Genomic DNA, 24,962 nt, shown 5'->3' with positions numbered 1-24,962 from the left:
AGAAGGAAAGGAGCACATGGTGTGTAAACTTAAGAGATCGATATATGGACTTAAACAAGCTTCTCCGCAATGGTATCTTAAGTTCAATGATACTATTATGTCCTTTGGATTTAAGGAAAACACCGTTGATCAGTGTATATATCTGAAGGTCAGTGGGAGTAAGTTTATATTTCTGATTCTGTATGTTGATGATATCTTGCTTGCGACTAGTGATCTTGGTCTATTAATTGAGACTAAGGTTTCTCTCTAATAACTTTGAAATGAAAGATATGGGTGAGGCATATTATGTGATAGGAATAGAAATATTCCGTGACAGATCACAAGGATTGTTAGGTTTGTCTCAGAATGCATATATTAATAAAGTTTTAAAGAGATTCAGAATGGATAAATGTTCAGCATCTCCTGTTCCAATACAGAAAGGATACAAGTTTAGTCTCATGCACTGTCCAAAGAATGATTTGGAATGGAAACATATGGAAAATATCCCTTATGCATCTATTGTTGGGAGTTTGATGTATGCTCAAACCTGTACGAGGCCAGATATTAGCTTTGCAGTTGGTATGCTTGGTAGATACCAAAGTAATCCAGGTCTGGAGCATTGGAAAGCTGCAAAGAAAGTTTTAAGATACTTACAAGGAACAAAGAATCACATGCTTACTTATAGAAAATCTGATCACCTTGAGGTGATAGGTTATACAGATTCAGACTTTGCCGGCTGTGTGGATACAAGAAAGTCTACATTTGGTTATGTGTATCTTTTAGCCGGAGGAGTGATTTCATGGAAAAGTGCGAAGCAGTCTGTCATTGCTGCATCCACCATGGAAGCTGAATTTGTGGCATGCTTTGAGGCCATAGTTCAGGCTAATTGGTTGCGGAACTTTATTTCAGGACTTGGAGTAGTCGATAGTATTTCCAAGCCGCTAAAAATTTATTGTGATAATTCTGCAGCAGTCTTCTTTCGTCGGGAAGTAGCCACTCTGGCAAGGGTTAGGCGGTGCGGAGAAGACGAACCTTGATGGTGGAGTGTATGAAGAGTGAAAATGGAGTGGATCTTGGATCTGTGTTCTAGTACGTTATAAGGAGAGAAAACTGAAAAGGCGTTAGAGTGTAATGATGAGAAGTTATGTATGGTCTCTGATTATAAGTGATGGTGCCCATGTGTTGTGCCCGTGACAAATTTCACAATTGCGGGAAGAAGAAAGAAAAAATAAAAGAAAGATTGTTCCCCCAAAATTAGCTTATATCTCTTTCTTTCTGATTTTTTTTCCCATGTAGCACACTTTTTCCAAAATATTCCCTGGATAGCATACTGTGCACAATATTTACATGCATAACACAATTTTATTTTTCGTTGAGAATTCGGTTTCCGGGCAACTGAATTCTAAATTCAATTTTGCAATTTTTTTTTCTTATACCAGTCTGAATTCGGTCCCTAGGGACCCGAATTCTGTACTGGTTTTTTTTTTTAAATGATGAAAACATAAAGTTTTTTTAAAATAAATATAATTAATTTTTATTTTTGTTATTGATAAAATAGAAATAATTAAATAAATTATTTAATATATAATGTTTAATGTGGTGTTGTATTATTTATTTTTTAATGTTTATTAAATATTTTAAATTAAAAAATTTGTTTGAAGTACGAATTATTTTTTATTTATATATTTATATTTTGATTTGTTTATAAGAATTTTATTGATAAAATATTTATTTTTACACAAAAATAAATAATGTAAAATTTATTGTTAGAATTTATAGTAGGTATTAAGTTTAAGGAAAATGATATATTAATATCCATTGATTGAGAACTTCACTCACAACTTGACGTTTTATTGTCACTTTCTATTTTTTTTTAATTTTTTTCAATTTTCACGTTGGTTTTCTTTGGAAGCAAGCAAAAAGAGAAAAAACAAAAGGTGAAAATGTAAATTGGAAGGGAAAAAGCAGAAAGTGTGAAAGGATGTGTGAAACCACTGTGCAGTATTTTTGGTTACCCATGGCTACATAAGTGCTAACCTATGGTATACATTTTGAACATGTGTGAAAGGATGTACAAAACTTATTTCAATCTTCACTCTCTTCATTATTAGTGGGGAGTATATGTTGGTGAGTCAAGGAATAAAATTTTTGTAATTTAATTAACAACATATGAATTCATTCCCTATGTGCCAACCCGTGACTTAATAAATGGTAACCCAGGTGCAATGTTTTGCACATGAATTTTTTCTTTCTTCAATAACTTCAATAGTGGCACTTTCATGCCTTGAGTTCATATGATAAAGTTAAATCTTCATACTCATATTCCTTCAAGTGAGTCTAGTTTGCCCCTATTTGTTGTTTGGAAAAGGAAAATAAAGGTGTATATATTTCTTCTTCACTACCAGTGTGCAGTATTTTTAGTTACCCATTGCTACATAAGTGCTAACCTGTGATATACATTTTGAACATGTGTGAAAGGATGTACAAAACTTATTTCAATCTTCACTCTCGTCATTACCAGTGGGGAGTATATGTTGGTGAGTTAAGGAATAAAATTTTTGTAATTTAATTAACAACATATGAATTCATTCCCTATGTGTCAACCTGTGACTTAGTAAATGGTAACCCAAGTGCAATGTTTTGCACATGAACTTCAATAGTGGCACTTTCATGCCTTGAGAAGTGTGACAACTTTGTTCATATTTAGTTTTCTTTTATATGTTTTAACATTGTACTTTAAGATGGTTGAACTTGTTCACTTTATCTAAAGAAGTTGTTGTTCACTATTTAGCAATGAAGCATTTGGAATGATTAAGTTCTTGCATTACTGATATGCGAATTTGCGTTAAACATGGCAAACTCTTACAAACACATAAAGACGACCTAATACATATGTAATACAATATTAAAGTACATATTTGTCCTTTTAATCACCGTAGTGGTGTCTAGTTCCATACTGAGGTCGACGCCAGTTTCTGGTGGGGTTCCTCCTATGCACTTCAGGTATAGGTTCTTCAACCAATGAAGATTGTCGTTCATGTTCCTCATCAGGTTCATGATCATCATTTACAGCAGATGATGATGCTTGTGTGTAAGGATTGTGGACGTAGTAAACTGAGTCTTGTTGTGGTTGATGCAGACCTTCAAAGAAATTTGGACTTTGGGAATATGTATGCAACCACGGTTGTGCAGAAGGTGGAGTTTCATAATAAGTTGCAAACATACTTGGTATGCCTAGTTCTGAGTTTGGTGAAACTGAATTCCTTGTTCCCTCCATACCTTGTGGTGGAGGAGGAGTGTTTAAGTCATGCGTAGTTTGTGGTGGTGGAGGGACATTTGTCGATGTTGATTGACGATGCATTCTAGGATAATTTAACATTTGTGGAACTGACAAATATAAAAATGAGTTTGAAGTATACCATGACATGTACTCCATTGTGTGTTGAAGTGGCCCAAGGGAACAATGGTGTCTTGCATATGATCAAGGAAGAAGGTGGGGTCACATAACAACAAATTTGGCTGAAGCAATAAATTCTGTCTTGAAGAAGACAAGAAATTTGCCAACTTCATCCATAGTATTGGCCACGTATACCAGGTGCAACACATACTTTACCAAAAGAGGTAGACAAATAACTGCAATGCTTAGTGCTGGTCATGTGTATTCTGAATATGCGACGAACTTCCTACAAGATGCAGACTCGAAGTCCAACACGCACCACGTCCTTGAATTTGATAGAAATACCATAAGATTTAGAGTGGAGGAGATGGTCAATCCCAGAGAGGTTCGTCCGGTAGGAAAATTTGTAGTCAGGTTAGATGAAAGGTGGTGCGATTGTGGAAAGTTTCAAAAACTACATCTACCATGTTCACATGTTATTGCAGCTTGCAAGCATGCACATCACGACTTCAGCATGTACATAAGTCCACATTACAGGCTGGATGTCATCGTCAAAGTATATGACAATTTATTTGGCGAGTTAAGACATGAAGAATATTGGCCACCATACCAAGGGCCACAGGTTTGGCCTCATCCTGCCACAAAAAGGACTGAGAAGGGTCGTCCTAAATCAAGTAGAATAGGATTGAGATGGACATTAGGGAAGGAAGACAATCAAGAAAGTGCTCTTATTGTAGAACTGAAGGACACACAAGAAATCATTGTCCTAATAACCCTGCACTTTCATGATCTGTATCAAACCACTTAGTTTATGTTGTACTTTGATTTGTTTTCAATAAATATAAACTTCATTCAATTCAATGGCACATCTTTTCTTATTATCTTTTATTCTTACTTATTTTACATAAACCAAAAACATATAAAAAATTAATTTCATATACAATAATAAAATCGTTTTAAATTATTTTAATTATTTCCTTCATTTCTAAATTAATTTAGACAAATTTACAATGTTTAAAATATAAAATTTTTAACAATTATCCAAAATTAAAAGAAGCTTATAATTCCAATTTTTGTTAACACATTAAAAAAAATTCATACTTCACTAATTATGAAACAAAATTTAAAATTAAATTGAATTTTATATTTTGAAATTACACATAAAATCACTTACTATACAATACAAATTCATTTTTTTAATTTACAAATTTATAAACACAATAAATTATTCTTTATTTTACTATTTTTTCAAATAACACCTCAAATAACTAATAAAACATTAATAATTCGATTTTTTTAATTTTTTTTACTCTTATCTATTTTAAAAAAAAATAATTATATCAATTTTAAAATCAACAAATTCAAAAACAAATAATTTTTTTTTTCTAATAACTAATAACACATTTATAATTCTATTATTTAAAATAATTTATTTAATTATTTCTATTTTATTGATAACAAAAATAAAAATTAATTATATTTATTTTAAAAAAATTTTATGTTTCCATCATTTAAAAAAAAAAAAACACCAGTACAGAATTCGGGTCCCTGGGGACCGAATTCAGACTGATATAAGAAAAAAAATTGCAAAATTAAATTTAGAATTCGGTTGCTCGGAAACCGAGTTTTCAACGTAACATAAAATAGTGTTATGAATGTAAATATTGTGCACATTATGCTATCAGGGGAAAATTTTGGAAAAAGTGTGCTACATGGGAAAAAAATCCTTTCTTTCTTCCTATTTCTATTATTTTATATATCACTTCACTATAATTATTGTCCTTACCAAAATAGTAATTATAAAACAAAATATCATTGTATTATTTGTCTATATCATTAAAAATCAATTATCAAGACATAACTAATGAAAATAAATTATCAATATAATTATTAATATAACCGTTCCGACTAAAAGAAAGATTATACATGATGAAATTATGGTGAAACCTCATGAATGCATGTTGTGACAGATAATTGAAACAAGAAAACTGATGCGTTGAAGAAGTGACATTAGTTAACATATTATGATTAAACTATTTAAATACATATAAAGAATAACAAATATTTAACAAATATTTTGCTAATTAAAAAAATAAGTTCTTTTAGAATATAACTATTACTCTTTATTTTATTTTTTTTAGTGTTTTAGTGTTTTCACATTGGTTATTAATTGATGTAATATGTCATACATTTTCTACATTGTTGGTATCCACATCGACAATTTAACCGATGTAATGGGTAAAAATAACCCGTGTAAAATATAGTTTCTAGTACTAGTAACCCATCAAGAACGTGTGAGAAGAGAAAGAAAGACAAAGAGATAGATTGGGAAACGGTGGTTGAAAAACACACAAGATTACAAATTTGAAGAACGCATATTCACAGGATCTCTCATGGATCAAGGTTAGTGCTCTATTATGTTTTATGGAGTGAGAATCATAACTCTTAAAGATCCTTAATTATTTTACATGTGGTATCAGAGCAAGATTGTAGGATTTATGATTCTCCTATTATGTGATCCCTTATCATGTTTTCCCCTAATGTTATAAACCCTAATTAAAGATTTAAGGGTTTAATTGTTTTCTGTTGCGTTCATATAAATTATAATCGTTTCTCTTTTTGATGGGATAAAGCAGCGTGTTAAAACGTTGTCACTGTTTTTGGATCAAGCTTCTCCATTACGTGCATATGTCAAAGGAGATTTATCTTTTTCCATGATTTGAATAGTGCATGCGTGGAGTCACATGATATGGTTTTTACGTGAATGCATCAGTTGTTTTTTCTTTTGGAATCAAATATAATAAATGGAATAATGTGTGAACGTGAATGGGTAATGTGTGAATGTGAATGGAATGAACTGCCAATGTGTGCATCGTGCATCAGTTAAGTTGCAATAATATTTATTTTAATTATTTTATTTATATAAATAATATTAATTATTTTATTTATATAAATAATTAATAATTTATTTTAATTTGCAATAATATTTATGTTTGTTATTGTTAAATTAAAATTAATGAAGATGCTATATAAAGTTTATAGCAATTAAAGGCTTGGCCTCTATCCATTTGACGAAATCTTGGCAGTTTGCTTCCATAGTCGGCCAAAAGTAACCAGCGCGAAGGATTCTGGTAGTCATGGTACGTGCGCTGGAATGATAGCCGCATATGCCTTCGTGTAATTCTTTGATGATGTATTGGGCTTGTTCTGTAGTGACACATTTGAGAAGTGGTTGGCCGTATCCGCGTTTGTATAGATCATCACCTATCATCGTATACCTGGCGGCTTTAGTTATCCAAGTTCTGTCGGCATTTGGTGGGGGGTTACCGGTTTGGAGGTATTGGATGTAAGGAGTGGTCCAGTTGTTGGCTTGGTGTTGAGTTAGGTTATGACAGGTATTTGTGATGGAAGGAGAGGATAGCGTTTGCTGTAACAGTGATCGGTGGCGACTTTTTAACTTGGTACTGGCTAGTTTGGATAGGATGTCGGCTCTGATATTTTCGGATCTAGGAATGTGTTGGATGCGGACTTGGTCGAAAGCGGATTGGACGACTGTTCAGACCAGATGGTAATATTGTAGAAGGGTGGGATCTTTGATCTGGAACTCGTCATTTAGATGGCCTATAGTGAGCTTGAAATCGGTTTTGCATGTTAACGATTTGACGCCGACCTCGCGGGCTAGGGATAGGTCGACGAGGATGGCTTCATATTCAGCCTGATTGTTGGATGTCTTGAAAGCGAAGTGGAGGGATTTCTCAATGAGGATATCGTTGGGGCCTTCTAACACGATGTCGACACCTGCTCCCTTTGGATTTGAAGAGTCATCAACGTTGAGTGTCCACTGGTCTTCTGTGGGTGTTTGTTGGAGATTATTGACAAAGTCTAGGAGGCATTGAGCTTTGATGGGGCCATGAGGTTCGTAACGGATGTTGAACTCGGATAACTCGCGGCCCAGGACGACATTCGTCCCGCCAGGTCTGGTTTCTGGAATATCTATTGTATTGGGTAGTCGGTTTTGACGATAATGTTATGATTTTGGAAGTACGGGCGTAGGTGGCGGGCTGCGTGTACTAAGGATAGGGCCAACTTTTCCACCATCTGGTATCTGGTTTTGTGATCTTGCAGGGTTCTGCTTACGAAGTAAACGGGATTCTTCGTGCCGCCTACGTCTTGAACCAGTGCGGCGCTGACGGTGTGATCTGTAGCGATGATATAGACCAGTAGGGGTTGATGGGTATCCGGTTTGTGGAGGATAGGCAGTGAGGTGAGGGTGGTTTTCAGTTTTTGGAAAATGTGTTCACAATCGTCATTCTACATGAATTTGGCGGATTTTTTGAGTAGCTGTATGATGGGTTGGGTTTGTTCGGCTAGTTTGGGAAGGAAACGGGAGATGGCCGTGAGACAGCCTATGAGGCACTGTACTTCTTTGATGCTGGTTGGGCTTCGCATCTATATGATCGCGTTGCACTTTTCAGGGTTAGCCTCTATGCCGCGCTGGGTCAGCATGAATCCAAGGAACTTGCCACGATCGACACCGAAAACACATTTATCAGGGTTGAGGCGGAGGTTGTATTGCCGCAATGTAGAGAAGACTGCCGATAAGTCCTGAGCGTGCTAGTGATGGTTGGGGGATTTTTCGACGCATTTACCCATTAAGTGGCTGAAGACTTTATCCAACAGTTGTTGGTAGGTCGCTCCTGCGTTTTTGAGACCAAATGGCATGACCTTGTAGAAGTAATTGGCATCGTCCGTGATGAAAGCGGTTTTGTTCATATCAGATGCGGCCATGGGAATTTGGTTGTAACCTGAGTAAGCGTCAAGAAAATTGAGGACCTATTTGCCAGCGGCACCGTCGACTAGTCGGTCAATATTGGGCAATGGGTAGGCATCCCTTGGACAGGCTTTGTTGAGGTCGGTGTAATCAACACACATTCTCCACTTGCCATTGGCTTTCTTGACCAGGACTACGTTAGATAGTCAAGTGGTATAGTGGGCTTCTTTAATAAACCCTGCGTTTAGCAATTTATCGGCCTCAGCCTTGGCCGCTAGGCGTCGCTCCTCGTCGAGTTTGCACTTTTTCTAGGAGACATATCGGGCCTCCTTGTAAATAGATAACTTGTGGGATGCCACTTGAGGGTCAACTCTAGGTAAGTCGACAGCTGACCAAACGAAAAAGGTCTAAGTTGGCGACAATGGTGGGTGTTATGATTTCACGTTGTTCGGATTCGAGCCCGGTACCGAGCTTGATGGTGCGGCCATTAGGGAGCTCCAGGGGGGTGGTCTCTTCAACAGGTTCAAGGCGGACATCCCGACCCACTCTGGGGTCTAGATCATTGCTAGACAAAACGATGTCAGAGTCGGATGGTCGCTCTATGTTGTTAGTTTGCAGGATGGGAATCTGTGAGCGTAGGCTGGCCATGTAGCATTCGCGCGCAAGACGTTGATCGCCATGGATGGTGAGGATGTCGCCCGATGGGGAGGGAAACTTCATGGGGAGGTGAGGTGTGGAGACAACGGCGCCAAGGGTGTTGAGTGAAGGGCGGCCTAGGAGGACATTATAGGATGTAGGCGCATCAACGATGAGGAAGCGGATAAGGACAATTTTGGTTTGGGCACCATCGCGGAAGACAGTGTGGAGGTCAATGTAGCCGCGAGTGGAAACTTTTTCCCTAGAAAAACCATAAATTGGTTCATCGTATGGTTAGAGTCTTTAATCCATGTCGCTTTAGGCGACGATGACTCTACTTGAATGGTAGCCGCATTGCAACCCTTGGCGTTGACGTCCTTAATGCAATCTTCCAAGATGTTGATGTCAAAGATGATGAAGTTGCGACATGATTTCAAGATGATGATGACATGAGTGAGCTTGATTAACGCTACCTCCTGCATGAAATACTGATAAGTCATCTGAAGAAATTTTGTGATGCATTGACTTTCAACTAAAAAAATATCTCGTCCAATGGTGGACCTTCTTAGAAGGTTCGTAGGAGGGTCATGCTCAAATATGAGAATATATAGGAAAACTATATCAAATACAATTTCAAAACTATAATTTTTGTAAGGAGAAACATACAAAAATTTCAATACTAAATTATATATATTTTTATTATATTAGTAATAATAATTAAATATATAAAATTTGAGTATATTATTTTGATCTTTTCAAACTTTTTAATCAAGATCCGTCACTGATCACGTAATGTACAGATGACCTATTTAACAGCCACATGAAAAGACCAAAATCCTTTCTTTTACAAAAGGCACTTACTAAGCAACACCAAAGTTGATTAATGTACTCTTATGCAAACTAGCTTTTGATGTCTTTCTAATCACATGTTCAAGGAATCTAAAGAGTGCTCTCCCTCTAGCTCTAGTCCTCCACTTCTTCGCAAATTAAGAAATACAAACAGATTATTCACTCTTCTTTTTGTCTTCCTTTTTGTTCGTATAAATTGTGTTTATACATAAACAAACACAAGACATGCATTGTTACACATCTTACGAACAAATTGTCTTTATGCATAAACAAACACAAGACATGCATTGTTACATATCATACAAACTTCTTTTTAATACTTTTTTAATTCAAAACAATTAATTATCCTAAATAAAAGTGAAAAAATGTTAAACTAAAAATAATTTATATATTATAATTTTTAAACGACTCATAATATTAAATTTATTTAAATTATTATATATATTTTTATTTTTTTATAAATTTAAAATCAAAATTATATTTTCTTATTTTAAAAAAAATTGAAAAGAATAAGAAAAGTAAATGAGAATTTCGATCATGGGAAGTTGAATTTTGAGTTATTTTCTAGAATTGGAAGCCATTATTTAATAATTAAGAATTCTTTTTAAAATTTGATCTATCGTGAAAAAGAAAAAAAAAAAACCTGTGGTTTAGTCGCATTGCATGGTGTGACCTTCTTCCATGACTGAATATGATAGGATGCATGGCATTGATGTCAAAATCTTCTGCCATTTACAGGAGTTGTGACCACACCATTCTTTATGATTTATAGCTCTCAGTCCCCAAAACATCACATCAATAAAGCCTTACAAACTTCACCACAATATCTACAGTGGAAAGGATACGTCTATGTCTATTTCTAAAAGTACAACAAATAATACAATTATCTAAGTTTTCTTTCATTATAATTAATCCGGTTGTAACATTTATAGCATTTTTACTTTTAAATATTTATAATAAATATAATAATTTGATAACAAAACTTATTATACTAGTTTTAAATCTATTAATAAATATTACATAATTGTTTAAAATTACCCTCCGAGTTATCTATAATAGATTATGTTTATTTTACTTATTTTCTAAACGTATACAAATTAATAAATAATAATTAAGTAGTAATAAAGCATTATATTAAAATCATTATAATATTATTTTGAACTTACCTTTATTAAATAATCTCTGTAAAAACTAAGTAGAGTAATTACCTAATTTAGCCAAAAAGTGGTACTAGCACAACCTTCCTAAACTATATTTAAGAAACTTTTGTTAAAAACTAAAATTAATATTAATTTTATATATGTGATGTGCATGTTTATAAGAATCACAGATCGAAGCATCACTAAACTACTCTGCTGAATATAGTATACATACTAGTATATTTCATTTTGAAATTTTAAGATGAAGTTCTCCTTACACGAATTTACACATTCGTGCATTCTAATTTCCAAAAAAAATATTTAACAAATCATAAGAAAGATATTAAATATCAGAGGCTAATTATAAATTTTTATTTATAATATTAATTATTTCAGTAACCAATAGTTTTTTATTTTGTAAATTAATATTTAAATTGGTCACCATAATAATTAACAGCTTTGGTCACTAAAATTGATTGTTAATAAGACATTTTCTTATAATATGCACATCATTGTAACAAATTTTTAATATTTTCTTTTATTTAATACCTTTTAATTAATATGTTTTAAAGATTGTGTCATTACTTACATTTAAGTTACGCTACGTGTTTGATGAATGGATACGAAACATTCTCAGATTGTTATAATAAGTTATTATTATTATTATTATTATTATTATTATATACGTACTTAAGAACTACAACATTTGGGTTAATCATGGAGAACATGGATCAAAGGTTTAGAGCTTAGGTTATACATTTGGTAGCTATGAAAACATGAATCATGAGGATCAATTTGCTTTAATGATTGAAATGGTGTATAATGCTTGTATGCATATATGTGATCTAGGAGCTTTAGATGGCAATGTGAAGAAGAGTCCCCTCATGCTGAAGCGCAAAGGTTTTATACATGTTCACTAATGCAAATGAGCCCATTTATGAATAGCTATAAGGCTTCTAGCAACCATAACCAATGGACATGCTGCTGAAAAATGCTTAGAATATTTTATTCAAATGATTGTTGATGTCTCTCCTAAAGATAATTGCACACCTAAGATTATGAAGCAAAAAAGATTGTGTCCAATCTTGGGTTAAATGTTAAAAGGATTGATTGTTGTGAAGATGGTTGCATGTTATATTACAAGGCTGATGACCAATTAACAAAATGCAAGTTTTATCATCGTTCTAGGTACTTACCTCACAAGGGTGGCACAAGAAGACACAAAAGTGTTCTAGTAAAAAAAATGTTCTACTTGCCACTAATCCACATATTACAACGACTATATGCATCATTGGAAACTACTAAACAAATGAAATGACATTATGAAAATAAAAGATATGATGGTGCGTTGCGACATCCATTCGATGAAAAATCATGGAAACACTTTGACAATGTGTATCCAAATTTTGTTGCTGACCCATGACATATAAGACTTTGTTTATTCTATACAATTCTAACACTTTTCACATATTATGATTGAATACTAGACATATCATCAACGTGTACTGGACATGGAGACAATTAGTTCTACAAGAATTGCAATAACAACAAAGATTCAATGTTGGAAAGATGCTATTGGAGGGAAAAGTAGAGGGAGAGTTTATGGAACTGGGACTTGGTTGTCAACATTCATCATGGCATGTCATCCCTCACTCAACCTTCTACTTTAACTTGCACAATTCATCCAAGACATGGATAATTGGTTGAGATGGAGAGGCTTCTAGAAGAAGTAAAACAAGCCACTATGATAGCTAATGAAATTGATTAGAAATATGCTCTCGTTCAAGAAGAATTGAGTTTGAACAAGCAACAATTAGCCATGATATTGGAGAAGCAGGCTGCAGACACTTCAACAGGCACTAGTCGCGTGCATACGTATTATGATGAAGACTTGGATAATCAACTTGTTCCTTGAAGATGGTACATGTTCAAATTGTGCACACTTTTTAAAATTTTATTTTCTTAATTAAATTATAGATACTTAAAAAGTTGCTTTAGAGATTAATCTCTTACCTTTTAGTTTTTCATTTTCCAAGTTTCAGCGCAATCCTTCACTCTTCCATTGTGGATTGTGGCTTGGATGTGGCTGCTACTAGGTTTTATGGCTAAGTAGTATAGGCTAAGCAATAAAATTTAGGATGTAATGCCAATGTGACTGTAATGACAAAATCACTGGACTTGACTTATTTGGATCTTTGACTTATGGATTTTGTGTGACTATTGTAATTTGATCTAATTACAGTCATAATGTACTTAATCTTATGTTTTCAATTTTAGTTCTAAATGAATGAATATCCTGAAATGTTGGATTGCTTGAAATGTGTATGAATGTAGGTTCTAAGATTGGATGCAGGTTCTGAGATGTGCTTGGAAACAAATATTTCATATCAAAATTTTCAAGCATTTGTATTGGCCAAGCCCACGCTACGCCGACACAAATAATTATACTTTCAAATAATTTGCGTTGGCTTAGCCCACACAACACCCACTCGAATGCATTAAATTCTCCACATCTAGACTAACGAAAGCTATTTTAAATATTTTATTATTTCAATCATTCGTGGGCTTGGAATTATTATTATATTTTTATGTTTTTCTGTTGACTAAGCCCATATGAAAATCTCACTCGAATACGTTTAATTCTCCTTGTTTGCGACGTCCAAATTGACAAAAGTTGTTTTAAAGTTTTTATTTATTTCAATTGTTTGGGGGCTTGACCCATGATGAGCAGGTAATATATAGGTGTATTCATGCATTAGTTTAGGCCATTATTATTCATTTGCACATTATTGGACTGATTTCATCATGCATTATCTTGTTTTGGATCATACATTTGGATTGGTACATTGTTTGTGTAAATAGGTCTGGAGGGAGTAAGCTAGACACAAAACAACATATTCCACAAGTGTTAGGTGGAGTCTTCCACGACTTGTGAATTTGGCTTAAAAAATTTGAGTTTCAAATTAGAGTGTTCCATAGGGGCCTGGTGGATTTTTCCACGACCTGTAGATTTTGCCTCAAATTGAAGGATAGAAAACAGCATGTTCCACAGGTGCCTGGTGGGTCTTTCCATGGCCTATGAATTGTTTAGCGAGAAATCTAAAGATTACGTGAACTGATAAAGATTTAAAGGAAAAAGAAAATAAAAGAAAGAGAAAAAGGAGGGAAACGGTTAGAGGAGAGAGAAAATTACCTCAACAAAGGTAGAGAACATGAAAAATATAAAGGAGGAGGAGCGTTCATGAAAAAACTTCTTTTTTCTCCTCTATTTTGTTATTCGCTTTGTCTACCTCTTTTAGTTTTTTTCTTTTCATTATGTAGAACTAGTTTTCCTTTTTGTTGGAGGATTGATATAAGACTTTGGATTATAGGTTCTACTCTTTACATTTGATATTTTGTTAATGTTCTTCATCTTAATGCTCTGTTTATGGTTTTATCGTTTATTCTATGAGCGATTTCACAATTGGGAAATTGGGGATTGTTTGCGATTATAAACAAGACGGGTTAGGTTATGTCATAATTGAAAAATTGGACATATCTAATTAGTTTACAATAGAGATGATTAATGACTTTTCATGATTCTATTGAATATTTGTAAACTGACCTAAGGAATTGGGGGATCGAATTCAATGAATAGATTTTACCTACTAAGGGATTAGGGGTAAAACAGCTTTGAGTAAACTCAAGTGGATGATTACATTGTTTGCATCAATTGAAAAAGAGTAGAATTCTATAGGAAAGGGTATGAAATCAATCCTATAACAGTTTTTATATTTATTGAAGTTTTTGTTAAAATTTTATGCTTTCAATTTTATTGATTCTTATTTGCTCACAATTATGTAATTTAGGAATTTAGTATTCAACGAGTCAATCTCACAGCACGATATTTTATTACTAAGTTAATGATTGGTTCACTCACCAAACGTTTATTAAGTTTTTGGCACTATTGCTGGGGATTGATTTTTCTGTTGTGTTAGTGATCTAATTTGCTTAAGATTTGAGTATTAATTTTTAGGTAGTCAAAATTTTTTGTGTTTTCAGTTTATTCTTTTTTGTTTTAATTATATTGTTTGTTGTTAATGTGTTTTCACGTGATTTTTGTTGTTAGAATCTTATGTCTTTAAGTTATTTATGCGAGATACAATTGCAGAAAAAATCTTGCTTTTTGACCCAGAAATTGAACATACTGCTATACGCAATAGGAGTATCGCAAGAAAGAAGAAGCAAGAGAGAAAAGCAGGGCCATAAAATCATAAGAAAGAACACATATCAATGATGGGTGAAGAACAACCTGTGAGGAGGACTTTACCTGATTATTCGATGCCAAATACAAATAATTACCAAGGGAGCATCGTGAGACCTCTTGTTCAAGCCAACAATTTTGAAATCAAGCCTGCACTATTACAAGTCATCCAACATAATCAATTTGGAGGTGCAGTTTCAGAGGATCCTAATTCTCATTTGGAGAATTTTCTGGCCATTTGTGATAGTTTTAAGATTAATGGAGTTTCAAATGATGCAATCCACTTGAGGCGTTTTCCTTTCTCATTACGGGATAAAGCTAAAAGTTTGCTTCAAACACAACTTCCAGGCAGTATTTCTACATGGGAACATATGGCTACAAAATTTGTAACCAAATACTTTCCTCCATCCAAGTTAGCAAAAATGAGAAATGAAATCACTATTTTGTGCAACAAGAAACTGAATCTTTGTATGAGGCTTGGAAGAGTTATAGGGAGCTCTTGAGAAGATGCCCACATCATGCTTTACCAAATTGGTTGAAGTCCAAATATTCTATTATGGTCTTGCACCATCTTTTAAAGCAATTCTAGATGTGACAAGTGAATGATCGTTTAATTTGAAAACACATGAGGAAACTTTGGAGACTATTTAGTTAATGGCAATTAACATTGTGAATATGCAGTTTGACCGACAAAATAGAAAGCTGGAGTGTTAGAGGTTAGTACTTTTTATGTTATCCTAGCTGAAAACAAGTTGTTAACACACAAAATGACCGAGTTGATGCAGAAGTTGGGTAATATACAAGCAAAAGCAGTTAATACAACGTATCTACTGTGTGATTTTTATGGAAGAATGCATCAAAATGGTGAGTGTCAAGTAACTCAACAAGAGGCCAGGAGAATGTAATGTGCCAACAACATAATCAATTTGCTAATAATTTTTCAAATTGGAGGAGCCCACTAAACAAACCTTGGAATGGTTCGAATCAATCTAATCAACCAAAGCCTCCTTATCAATATCAAGCATAATCTAGCAACCAAGGAAGTAAGTTGTCTAATTTGGAGATTGTTGTGGAGAAGCTAACAGTGCAAACCTCAACATTTATGGAACAGACTTCTAATTTCATGAATTAGACAAGGACTAATCTCAAGAATTAGGAAGCTTCAATCTGGAAGTTGGAGAATCAAATTGGTTAACTTTCACGACAAATCTCGAAGAGGTCTCTTAGAACATTCCCTAGTGACACCATTCCAATCCCAAAGGAGCAATGTAAGGAAATTCAATTGAGGAGTGGAAGGTTGGTAGAAAATGAGAAAAAAAGTAATGTGAGTAATGAGAAAAATGCACGAGGAGATGAGATTGTAAAAGAGAGTGGAAAAAATGAGCGGAAAAATTGTGAGGAGAATAGTGAGGGAGAAAAAAGTGAAGAGAGTGAAAAAGGTAAAATGAGAGAATATGTTTCTACGATTCCATTCCCTCAAAGGTTGAAGAAGAAAGATCAGGAGAAAAAAATTGCAAGATTTCTTGATGTCTTTAAGAAGCTCTACATTAATATTCCATTTGTGGAGGCCTTAGAGCAAATGCCTAGCTATGCAAAATTTATGAAGGACTTGTTGTCTAGAAAGAGGAAGTTGCAAGAAGATGAAACCATAATACTCACAGAGAAGTGCAGTGCAATAATTCAAAAAAAATTACCTCCCAAGTTGAAGGATCCAGGAAGCTTTGTGATTCCATGTGAGATTAGAAATATAATGGTGAGTAAGGCATTGTGTGATTTTGGAGCAAGCATCAATTTGATGCCTTTATTCATTTTTAAAATGTTGGGAATTGGACAAGTGAAGTCTACAATAATAACTCTCTAATGAAGCACAAGGTGGACAAGGAGGATTGTTTCCGACTTGAGTCTTTAGTGTTAAAGGAAATGGATAATCATGGGAGGAAGAGTCCATTAGAGCGCACCTTGTTGTCAGGAATGGACGCAAAGGAGTTACTTGAAGAAGTGAGTGATGAAGAAGTGGTGCAATGTGCCCATCAATTAGAAGTTCTCAAGCCTTTATTCAGTTCTACCAGAAGAGTAGAAGACCTTAACAAGAGTGAAGGTGGAGGAGACGAGACATCCAAGGTAGAATTGAAACCACTTCCTTCTCGCCTTAAATACAGTTTCTTAGATGAGACAATGCTCAATCCTATCATTATAAACAATGAACTTACCGTTGTTGAGGAAGAGGAGCTTGTAAAGGTGTTGAGGGAGCACAAATCCGCTATAGGTTGGCCAATTGATGATTTACAAGGTATTAGTCCTACGATGTGCATGCACATAATTTATTTGGAAGATGACTTCAAACCTATCTGTCAACCATAAAGAATGCTCAACCCCACAATGAAGGACTTGGTGAGGAAAGAAGTAATCAAGTTATTAGAAGCGGACATTATTTATCCAATTTTTGATAGTGAGTGGGTGAGCCTAGTTCATGTGGTACCCATGAAAGGTGGGATAATAGTAGTGACAAATGAAAAGAATGAACTCATTCCCACAAGAAAAGTGATAGGGTGGCGCATGTGCATTGACTATAGAAGACTTAATCAAGCCACAATGAAGGACCATTTTTCACTCCTGTTTATAGATCAAATGCTTGAGAAGTTATCTGGACATGAGTACTACTGTTTTCTTGATCGCTATTTTGGTTACAACTAAATAGTCGTCGCTCCTTTTGTGTTTGATGATGCATGTTTGCAAGAATTCATGACTTTAAAGAAACAACTTGTCTCTGCTCCTAAAATTACAACACTTATTTTGTCTTTACCATTTGAACTTATGTGTGATGCTAGTGATTATGTTGTGGGTGCTGTATTAGGAAAAAGAAAAGACAAAGAAAAGACAAAGTCTTTTCCTCATGACTTGACTTTTCAGCAAAGAAAGAAATTTTTGCATGATGTTAAAAGTTATTTCTAGGATGATCCTCTACTATTTAGAAGATGTGGTGATGGTATCATTAGGCGATGTGTTCCTGAGAATGAGTTTCGAAGTATCCTTTGGCATTGTCATGGATCAGTTATGGGGGCATTTTAGTGTTGAGAGAACAACTTCTAAAGTCTTACAAAGTGGCTTTTATTGGCCTACTCTTTTTAAAGATGCCCGTGGTTTTATTAAGAAGTGTGACAAAAAGGGTAGGAAATATTTCAAAGAGATGCCTTTAAATAGCATTCTGGAAGTGGACATTTTTTATGTGTGGGGTATTGATTTTATAGGATCTTTTCCTTCCTCTTTTTAGAACTAATACATTTTGGTTGCAGTGGATTATGTGTCAAAGTGGGTGGAGACTAGGGCATTACCATCAAATTATGCTCAAGTGGTAATTTGTTTCATCAAGAAACATATATTTTCTAGATTTGGGGTGCCAAAAGCAATAATTAGTGATGAGGTTCACATTTCCATAACAAGAAATTTGCAGCACTTTTGGGGAAATATGGTGTCAACCACAAGATCGCTACTCCTTACCATCCACAAACTAGTGGGCAAGTGGAAATTTCCAATAGGGAATTGAAGAGAATTTTAGAGAAAGTTGTGAGCTCATCCAGGAAAGATTGGTCTAGGAAACTAGATGATGTACTTTGGGCTTACCGTACAACTTTTAAAACTCCTATTTGAGTGTCTCCATATCAATTGGTGTATGGGAAATCATGTCATTTACTGATGGAATTAGAGCACAAAGCATTTTGGGCTATTAAATTCTTGAATTTGGATTCGAAGATTTCAGGTGAGAAGAGATTATTGCAAATGGATGAGTTGGATGAATTTAGATTGCAGGCTTATGAGAATGCTAGCATTTATAAGGAAAGAACAAAAAAATGGATTAAAATTTGAAAAAACACAGAGTTTGGAGTCGCTACCATAGTTATTATAGAAAACTATGAAAAACCATAAAAAAAGAGCAATGTCTGCGAAAAACCGGATTTTGGGTCAGGGAGTCGGTTACGCTTGGGAAAGGTATTAACATCGCACAACGTCTGTCCTAAGCTGATACTTTTAATTAAATGTGAAAAAGTTATGTGGTGTTTCAAAATACTTATTTTTTCCCAAAAATAATATAAAAGAATGTACAAAAGAAACAAAAATATATATATTTTTTATTTTTTAGGCCCGACAAGGATTAATCCTTGCTCTACGTATCTCCATTTACAATGGAGAATCAGGGTTACGCAGTTCTTTATGAAAAACTATTTGGAAAACTATTTGAAAAATGATTTAATTTTTTATTTTTATTTTTTCAAGACCTTTCTACTTAAATTTTTCGTATTTCGAATTATTTTAAAATTGGTGTCACGCGACACGAGTAGATGGACAGACACTTGAAATAAATTCTTTGTTTTATCTTTTACTTTCTCATTTTTTAATCATTTATAAATTTTTAATAATTTTTTAAAGTTATTTAAAAGTGGATGTGGATGTCGTGAGCAACAAGATAAATATCAAGAAGTAAGCAAAGAAAACTATTTATTTATTTATTTTTAGATCATCTATATATATTTTTCAGAAAAAAAAAGTTAAATTGGATGTCATGCGATGCGAGCGGCCGGACAGACACTAAAGAAAGGGGAAAAATATTTTTTATGATTAAAAAAAGTGAATATTGGAAAAACTAAATCAAAAGATGAAAGAACTGAGAGTGTCATATCTTAAAAAAATTTTAATATCTTCTCACCTTATCTCTTTTGTTATTTCTTGCTTCTTTTCTAATATTTTTATGTTTGTTTTTCCAATAGAGATAAAAATGAGAGGTGTCTATGTGGGCGGTAATGAGAAAGAATTACAGAAGTATAGAGAATGTTTTCTTTTATTTTTTCTACCTCCTTCAATGGTTGTTTTTTTTTTGAAAGAGATAAAAAAGGAGGTGTGTAAGTGGGAGTGGTGACGGCGAAGAATTAAAGAAGCGTAAAGAATATTTTTTTCTTTTTTTTACATATGACAGAGTGCGTATTTATACTCACACCTTGCAATATCAATGCAATCTCTGCCTTAATTGTAATGAACAATATAAGGAAGGTATTGGTCATGATAGCATCACATTATGGGGATCAAATCATAGCAAATCAGAGCACAAAATCAAATCCCAATTAATAATATTGATTCTTACCATTTGAAAGAGATAGTGCTTGTAATTATTAGAATCATATCACTAATTTCTTTATCACGAACAAAGAACAAATGGTATGTTGGATTATTGGGCTTATGAAAAAGTATGTGATAATTAAAAACAAATTGGGTTTTTTCTTCTTTTTTCCTTTTTTTTTCTATCTCTTTTTTTTTTTCCAAAATTAAAGTTTGAAAATCTTTTGAAGAAAATTATTTCACCTTTTACCATTAACTAATAACATTTTTTTTTTATTTTTATTTTTTTGAAAATAAATTTATTCACCCAGACGAAATTGGGTGTTGACAGTTGCCCCTCTTTACTTAGATTTTACTAGATAATATGAAAATTTGACTTTTTCATATTATCGTAATAAAAGCTAAGTAAAGATAAAAACACTAATTTCGTTCGGGTTTCAAGAGAAGACAAATTTGAAGACAAACTTGACCATTCGAGAGGAGATGGTCTATATCTTAAAGAAAAGAACTAGGAGACCATTACCAAGTAGAGGGTCTCCATCTGACACACCATTTTTTTTTACGTTTTGAAAAAAAAAACAAATTAGACCAATCCCGTGGAGAGGGTCCATTCATAGGATTCAGTGACCATTACCATGTAGAGGGCCTCGATGTGACATAAGAAATCAATGACCAATGCCTCGCATAGGATCTTAATGTAAAGAGATCGATGATCATTGCCTCGTAGAGGGCCTCGATGTGACATAAGAAATAAATGACCATTGTCTCGCAAAGGGTGTTGATGTAAAGAGATCGATGACCATTGTCTCGCAGAGGGCCTTGATGATGAGAAAAACCATGACCATTGCTTTGTAGAGGGTCTTGATGTGACATAAGAAAATCAATGACCATTGCCTTGCAGAGGGTCTTGATGTAAAGTGATCGATGACCATTGCCTCGTAGAAGGCCTCAATGATGAGAGAAACCATGACTATTGCTTTGCAGATGGTCTTGATGTGACATAAGAAAATCAATGATCATTGCGTTGCAGAGGGCCTTGATGTAAACATAAAGGAATCAATGACCATTGCATCGTAGAGGGTCTTGATTTAAACATAAGAAAATCAATGATCATTGCATCGCAGATGGTCTTGATGTAAATATAAGAAAATCAATGACCATTGCCTCGTAGAGGATCTTGATGTGAACATAAGGAAATCAATGACCATTGCCTCGTAGAGGGTTTTGATGTGAACATAAGAAAATCAATAACCATTGCCTTGTAGACGGTCTTGATGTAACCATAAGGAAATCAATGACCATTGCCTCGTAGAAGGTCTTGATGTGAACATAAGGAAATCAATAACCATTGCCTTGTAGAGGGTCTTGATGTAAACATAAGGAAATCAATGACCATTGCCTCGTAGAGGGTCCTGATGTATAAAAGGAGAACCTAAATTTTGCTTTTGAAATGTCGACAAACATCGCGTGAATGTCTAACATTGGTGAGACTTACACAAAAAATTATCATTGTTGACTTTTTTTTTTGAAATGATTTTCAATGATTTTGTGGATTATGATGGATGACTTGATGATGCATGACAGGTTATAATTTTCTTTTTGAACCTATATGATGATGCATACATGGATGCGTGGATGCATGGGTGGAATTTGCTTTTTTTTCATTTTTCATTTTTCCTTTATTTTAATTTGAGAGCGAGGAAAACTAACCTTAGAGACTAAACAAAGATAGAGGCCAGACAAAACTGGAATTAGGGGCCAATGTGGAAATTGTGCTTAATGGCCAGTGGAAACTAGGCTTAAGGTATATTGGTAATTCATATGAATGAAGAGGATTTTGATTGAAAAGATGGAAAATATTTTATTCAAAAAGATGGATGACCAATGTATGCATGACTTAGTATGATGTATGAATTACCTTATGTATGAATTTTTTTTCTTTTGCATTTTTTTTAAAACAAATTCGAATTGTTCCCCATTTCATTGTTATTTCGAATTCATGGAATCATTCTACTTTGATACTTTTTTACTTTTTCAAATCATTTCTTTGGTCTAATCAGTTTACTAACGAACACTTTTTTTAATCATTTCTTTTCAAACACTATTTGAATGACATCCATGAAATTGCCAAGGTCTTGAAAAGGTTTAAATGAGGTGATGAAGATTAACTAGGGAGTTGCCCCAATTTGAATTGGTCTCAGGGCACAAAATGTGTTTGGGCTTTCCTAGTTACTGATGGTATGAAGAAAATGATGGGGACTTCAAAAAAAAATCGCCCCTGGTGTGAGAGCCTAGAATGGTCTTAGGGTACAAAAGCGTGTTTGACTTTGCCCAATTGAGGAGATTGAAAAATGATGAGGTCTTCACAAGTTGCCTCTAATGTGATCATAGTCTTTGATGTAAATAAATGCCCCAAGTCAGAATGAATTATCGAAATATATGAATTACAAACAAAGTGACTACCTTAGTTTGGGTTTGGGATTGATAAAGATGGACTATTTTAAGGTTGGTCAAGGTTTAGGCTTAGAGCGAGGTTATTGTTAGAGCAAAGATGGAGTTTCATGAGGAATGAATTGAAAGAGGACAACCCAAATTTAGCTTAATTGTCTGATTGCCCATGCTAATTTTGAAGCTTTGGAAATATGTCACCCAGAAAATTGCCCTAGTGTTTAAAAGCAAATATCTGAACACACTTTTTTAATATTTTTTTTAGAACAAACCTGTTAGCAAATCAAAATTTTGATCTAAATTAAAACCTTTGAAAGGTAACAATCAATCTTTGATCTGTGTGGACTTTATTAGGCTTGTATTATGGCCAAGGCTAGGGGTATGGAAGTAAATGATAGTAAAGGCCGAAACAAGTGATGTGAGGATTGTTTCAACAAGGATCTTTGAATAATGTTTCATTCAAAATTTGTTTGACTTCTTCTTGTTCACCTTTTGCTTCTCTTTTTCTTTTATTTTCTTGATATAACCATTTCTTTTTTTTTTCCTTTTTTTTTCTATATATTTTTGTATTGGTGAACTACCATTCAGATGAAACAAATGCAAATATTATGTCAACCCTTAGTGTGAGGGTGACCCTTGTTTAGGGTAATTTGAATAAAACTTTATGGAAGGCTCAAATTGGTTAGCAAAGGATAATTACTTTTGTTTTTTTTTGGATAAAGAAACATGGCCACACATCATTTCAAATCATGATTTTTTTTCTTAACAAAAACTTTAATTTAGATGAAAAGAATTTAGTTCATGTGACAGGATGTCCCTTGTTTTGTTCTTTTTTTTCACTTCTTTTTTGTCTTATTTTTGCCTAGACTGTCCTTCAAAGTTTTTAGTCTAGCAGACTTTTCTTCATTTTTTTTGTTTTTTTTTGTTCAGAGAGTTTCTTGAAATCATTTTAAGGTATGTGTCCCCTTTATGATGATCCTCCATGGAAATGAAAACAAAGTTTATGGTGGAAGAGAGATGAATATGGAAATAGATTTGAGCAATTTCATGCATGCAAGATTAGATGGGTGCTTCAAAAGAAATGATAATAAACAATATTTAATTTCTTTATTAAAAAAGTTTTATTATTTTCTCATTTTTCATAAGAAATTTCCAAGAATTTGGTGATAAAGAAAGTGGGAAACAATTTGAACTTATTGTAGAGTGTAAGACCCGTGAAATTTAATTAATTAAATAAATAATTAATTAATAAATGCGGGTGGGAGAATTAATTATGACATTAAATTATGAATGGAATGATATGGAAAGGTACTAGCTTAAGTGGTTGAGAGTACTTTGATTGTGTGAGAGGACTTGGGTTCGAGTCCTATGTATGCCATTTTGTGTTATTATTCATTGTTATTTTAAATATATGATAATCATGTTGTGAAATAATATGATAATTGAATTATGATGGTTAGCATGAAATATGATTGGTTGAATTGGTTGTGCTTTTGAATTGTGATTGAGTGGTTATGGGTTCAAGCCTTGGAGGAAGTTACATTAAACTTAATTTTTGATATTTTTGGCTTTGGTTTGAATATGAAGAGTTGAGGAACATCCTAGTGGAATGGCAGAATAAGGGTGGCTGTGAAACAATGAATGGGAATTAACCACCATTAAGTGGTAATTTTCGTTTTAGGTTAATAACCTAGTTTTAGGCACACTTTAAAAGGGAAAAAGTGGGTAAATAGCAAAGGTTTGGCAAGCTTAAAATACACCAAAGAGAGAGAGCACGAGAATTTGGAGTTTCTGGGTGCAGCGCCTGGCGGTGAATCCCTATACCGCCAGGCGACTCAAAGTTTGTGAACGTTCTGGGTGTTTTCTGATGAATTTCTGCCAGGCGACGCTAGGCGATTTGGCTGCTGTAAGTCCTAAGCATTGGACTTTGTAGGGTGATCTACCAGGCTTTTGGTGATGCCTCAAAGGTAAGATTGCTGGGTTCCTTGAGTTGAGCTTGGAACATATCCCTTGAGTTGAGCTCGGGATAGGGGTTAAGCACGTACATTCCTTGAGTTGAGCTCGGAATGGCATCCCTCGAGTTGAGCTTAGGATGGCGGATGAACACGAGGAACCCTTGAGTTTAGCTCGGGTTGGCGAGTGTTGCCGGTGTGAGTGTGCTGGTTGTGGCCAGTACGAATGGGTCCAGTTAGATTGCCCTCCTCAGTCGTTGGCTGACGAGTTTGGTAGTCTTGGGACATTACGGACTATGTTCGTAATTGGGAACTCCACCTGGCGTTATGGTGTGTGATCCGTGGCATTGGTTCCCGCACGTGCTCTGTTGGTTGTGGCCGATATGTTTGGCAACAAATTATCTTGGGGTAATCACTAGAAGAGGTAGAACACGAATGG

General features: G+C 34.2%; 2 protein-coding genes, 1 non-coding gene and 1 pseudogene across 3 annotated transcripts; 2 read left to right on the top strand and 2 right to left on the bottom strand.

The window, feature by feature from the left end:
• The first annotated feature begins 3,617 nt into the window (after positions 1–3,617).
• Positions 3,618–4,184, top strand: LOC114175190 (uncharacterized). The gene has a single exon (XM_028059954.1). The coding sequence runs from the start codon at positions 3,618–3,620 to the stop codon at positions 4,182–4,184; it is 567 nt and encodes a 188-aa protein (XP_027915755.1).
• Positions 4,185–7,990: 3,806 nt separating this feature from the next.
• LOC146887621 (uncharacterized) lies at positions 7,991–10,364 on the bottom strand. Its single transcript, XM_085670308.1, has 3 exons — positions 10,276–10,364; positions 8,615–9,045; positions 7,991–8,181 (listed from the first exon to the last, which is right to left on the bottom strand). The coding sequence occupies exons 1-3, from the start codon at positions 10,362–10,364 to the stop codon at positions 7,991–7,993; spliced, it is 711 nt and encodes a 236-aa protein (XP_085526434.1).
• Positions 10,365–14,902: 4,538 nt separating this feature from the next.
• LOC146887620 (uncharacterized) lies at positions 14,903–16,875 on the top strand (annotated as a pseudogene).
• LOC114180033 (small nucleolar RNA R71) lies at positions 15,434–15,539 on the bottom strand. Its single transcript, XR_003603609.1, has one exon. It is a non-coding gene; the product is annotated as a small nucleolar RNA R71 (small nucleolar RNA).
• Positions 16,876–24,962: the final 8,087 nt, after the last annotated feature.

This window comes from Vigna unguiculata, chromosome 3, assembly GCF_037176805.1.
Source record: "Vigna unguiculata cultivar grain cowpea cultivar isolate G323 ecotype 2 chromosome 3, ASM3717680v1, whole genome shotgun sequence".
NCBI lineage: Eukaryota > Viridiplantae > Streptophyta > Magnoliopsida > Fabales > Fabaceae > Vigna > Vigna unguiculata.
Note: the sequence above shows the minus strand (reverse complement) of the source record. Positions and strands in the feature narration are given on the sequence as shown.

Bases quoted from the DNA above. Each gene is read 5' to 3' on its own strand.
- LOC114175190 (XM_028059954.1), top strand. From the start codon at position 3,618: ATGCTTAGTGCTGGTCATGTGTATTCTGAATATGCGACGAACTTCCTA.
- LOC146887621 (XM_085670308.1), bottom strand. From the start codon at position 10,364: ATGGCAGAAGATTTTGACATCAATGCCATGCATCCTATCATATTCAGT. The intron at 9,046-10,275 runs GTTTTTTTTTTT...TGGTTTTTCTAG, and splicing joins GCAATGCGACTAAACCACAG to GGAAAAAGTTTCCACTCGCG. The intron at 8,182-8,614 runs GTACCGGGCTCG...ACGCTTACTCAG, and splicing joins TGGCCGCACCATCAAGCTCG to GTTACAACCAAATTCCCATG.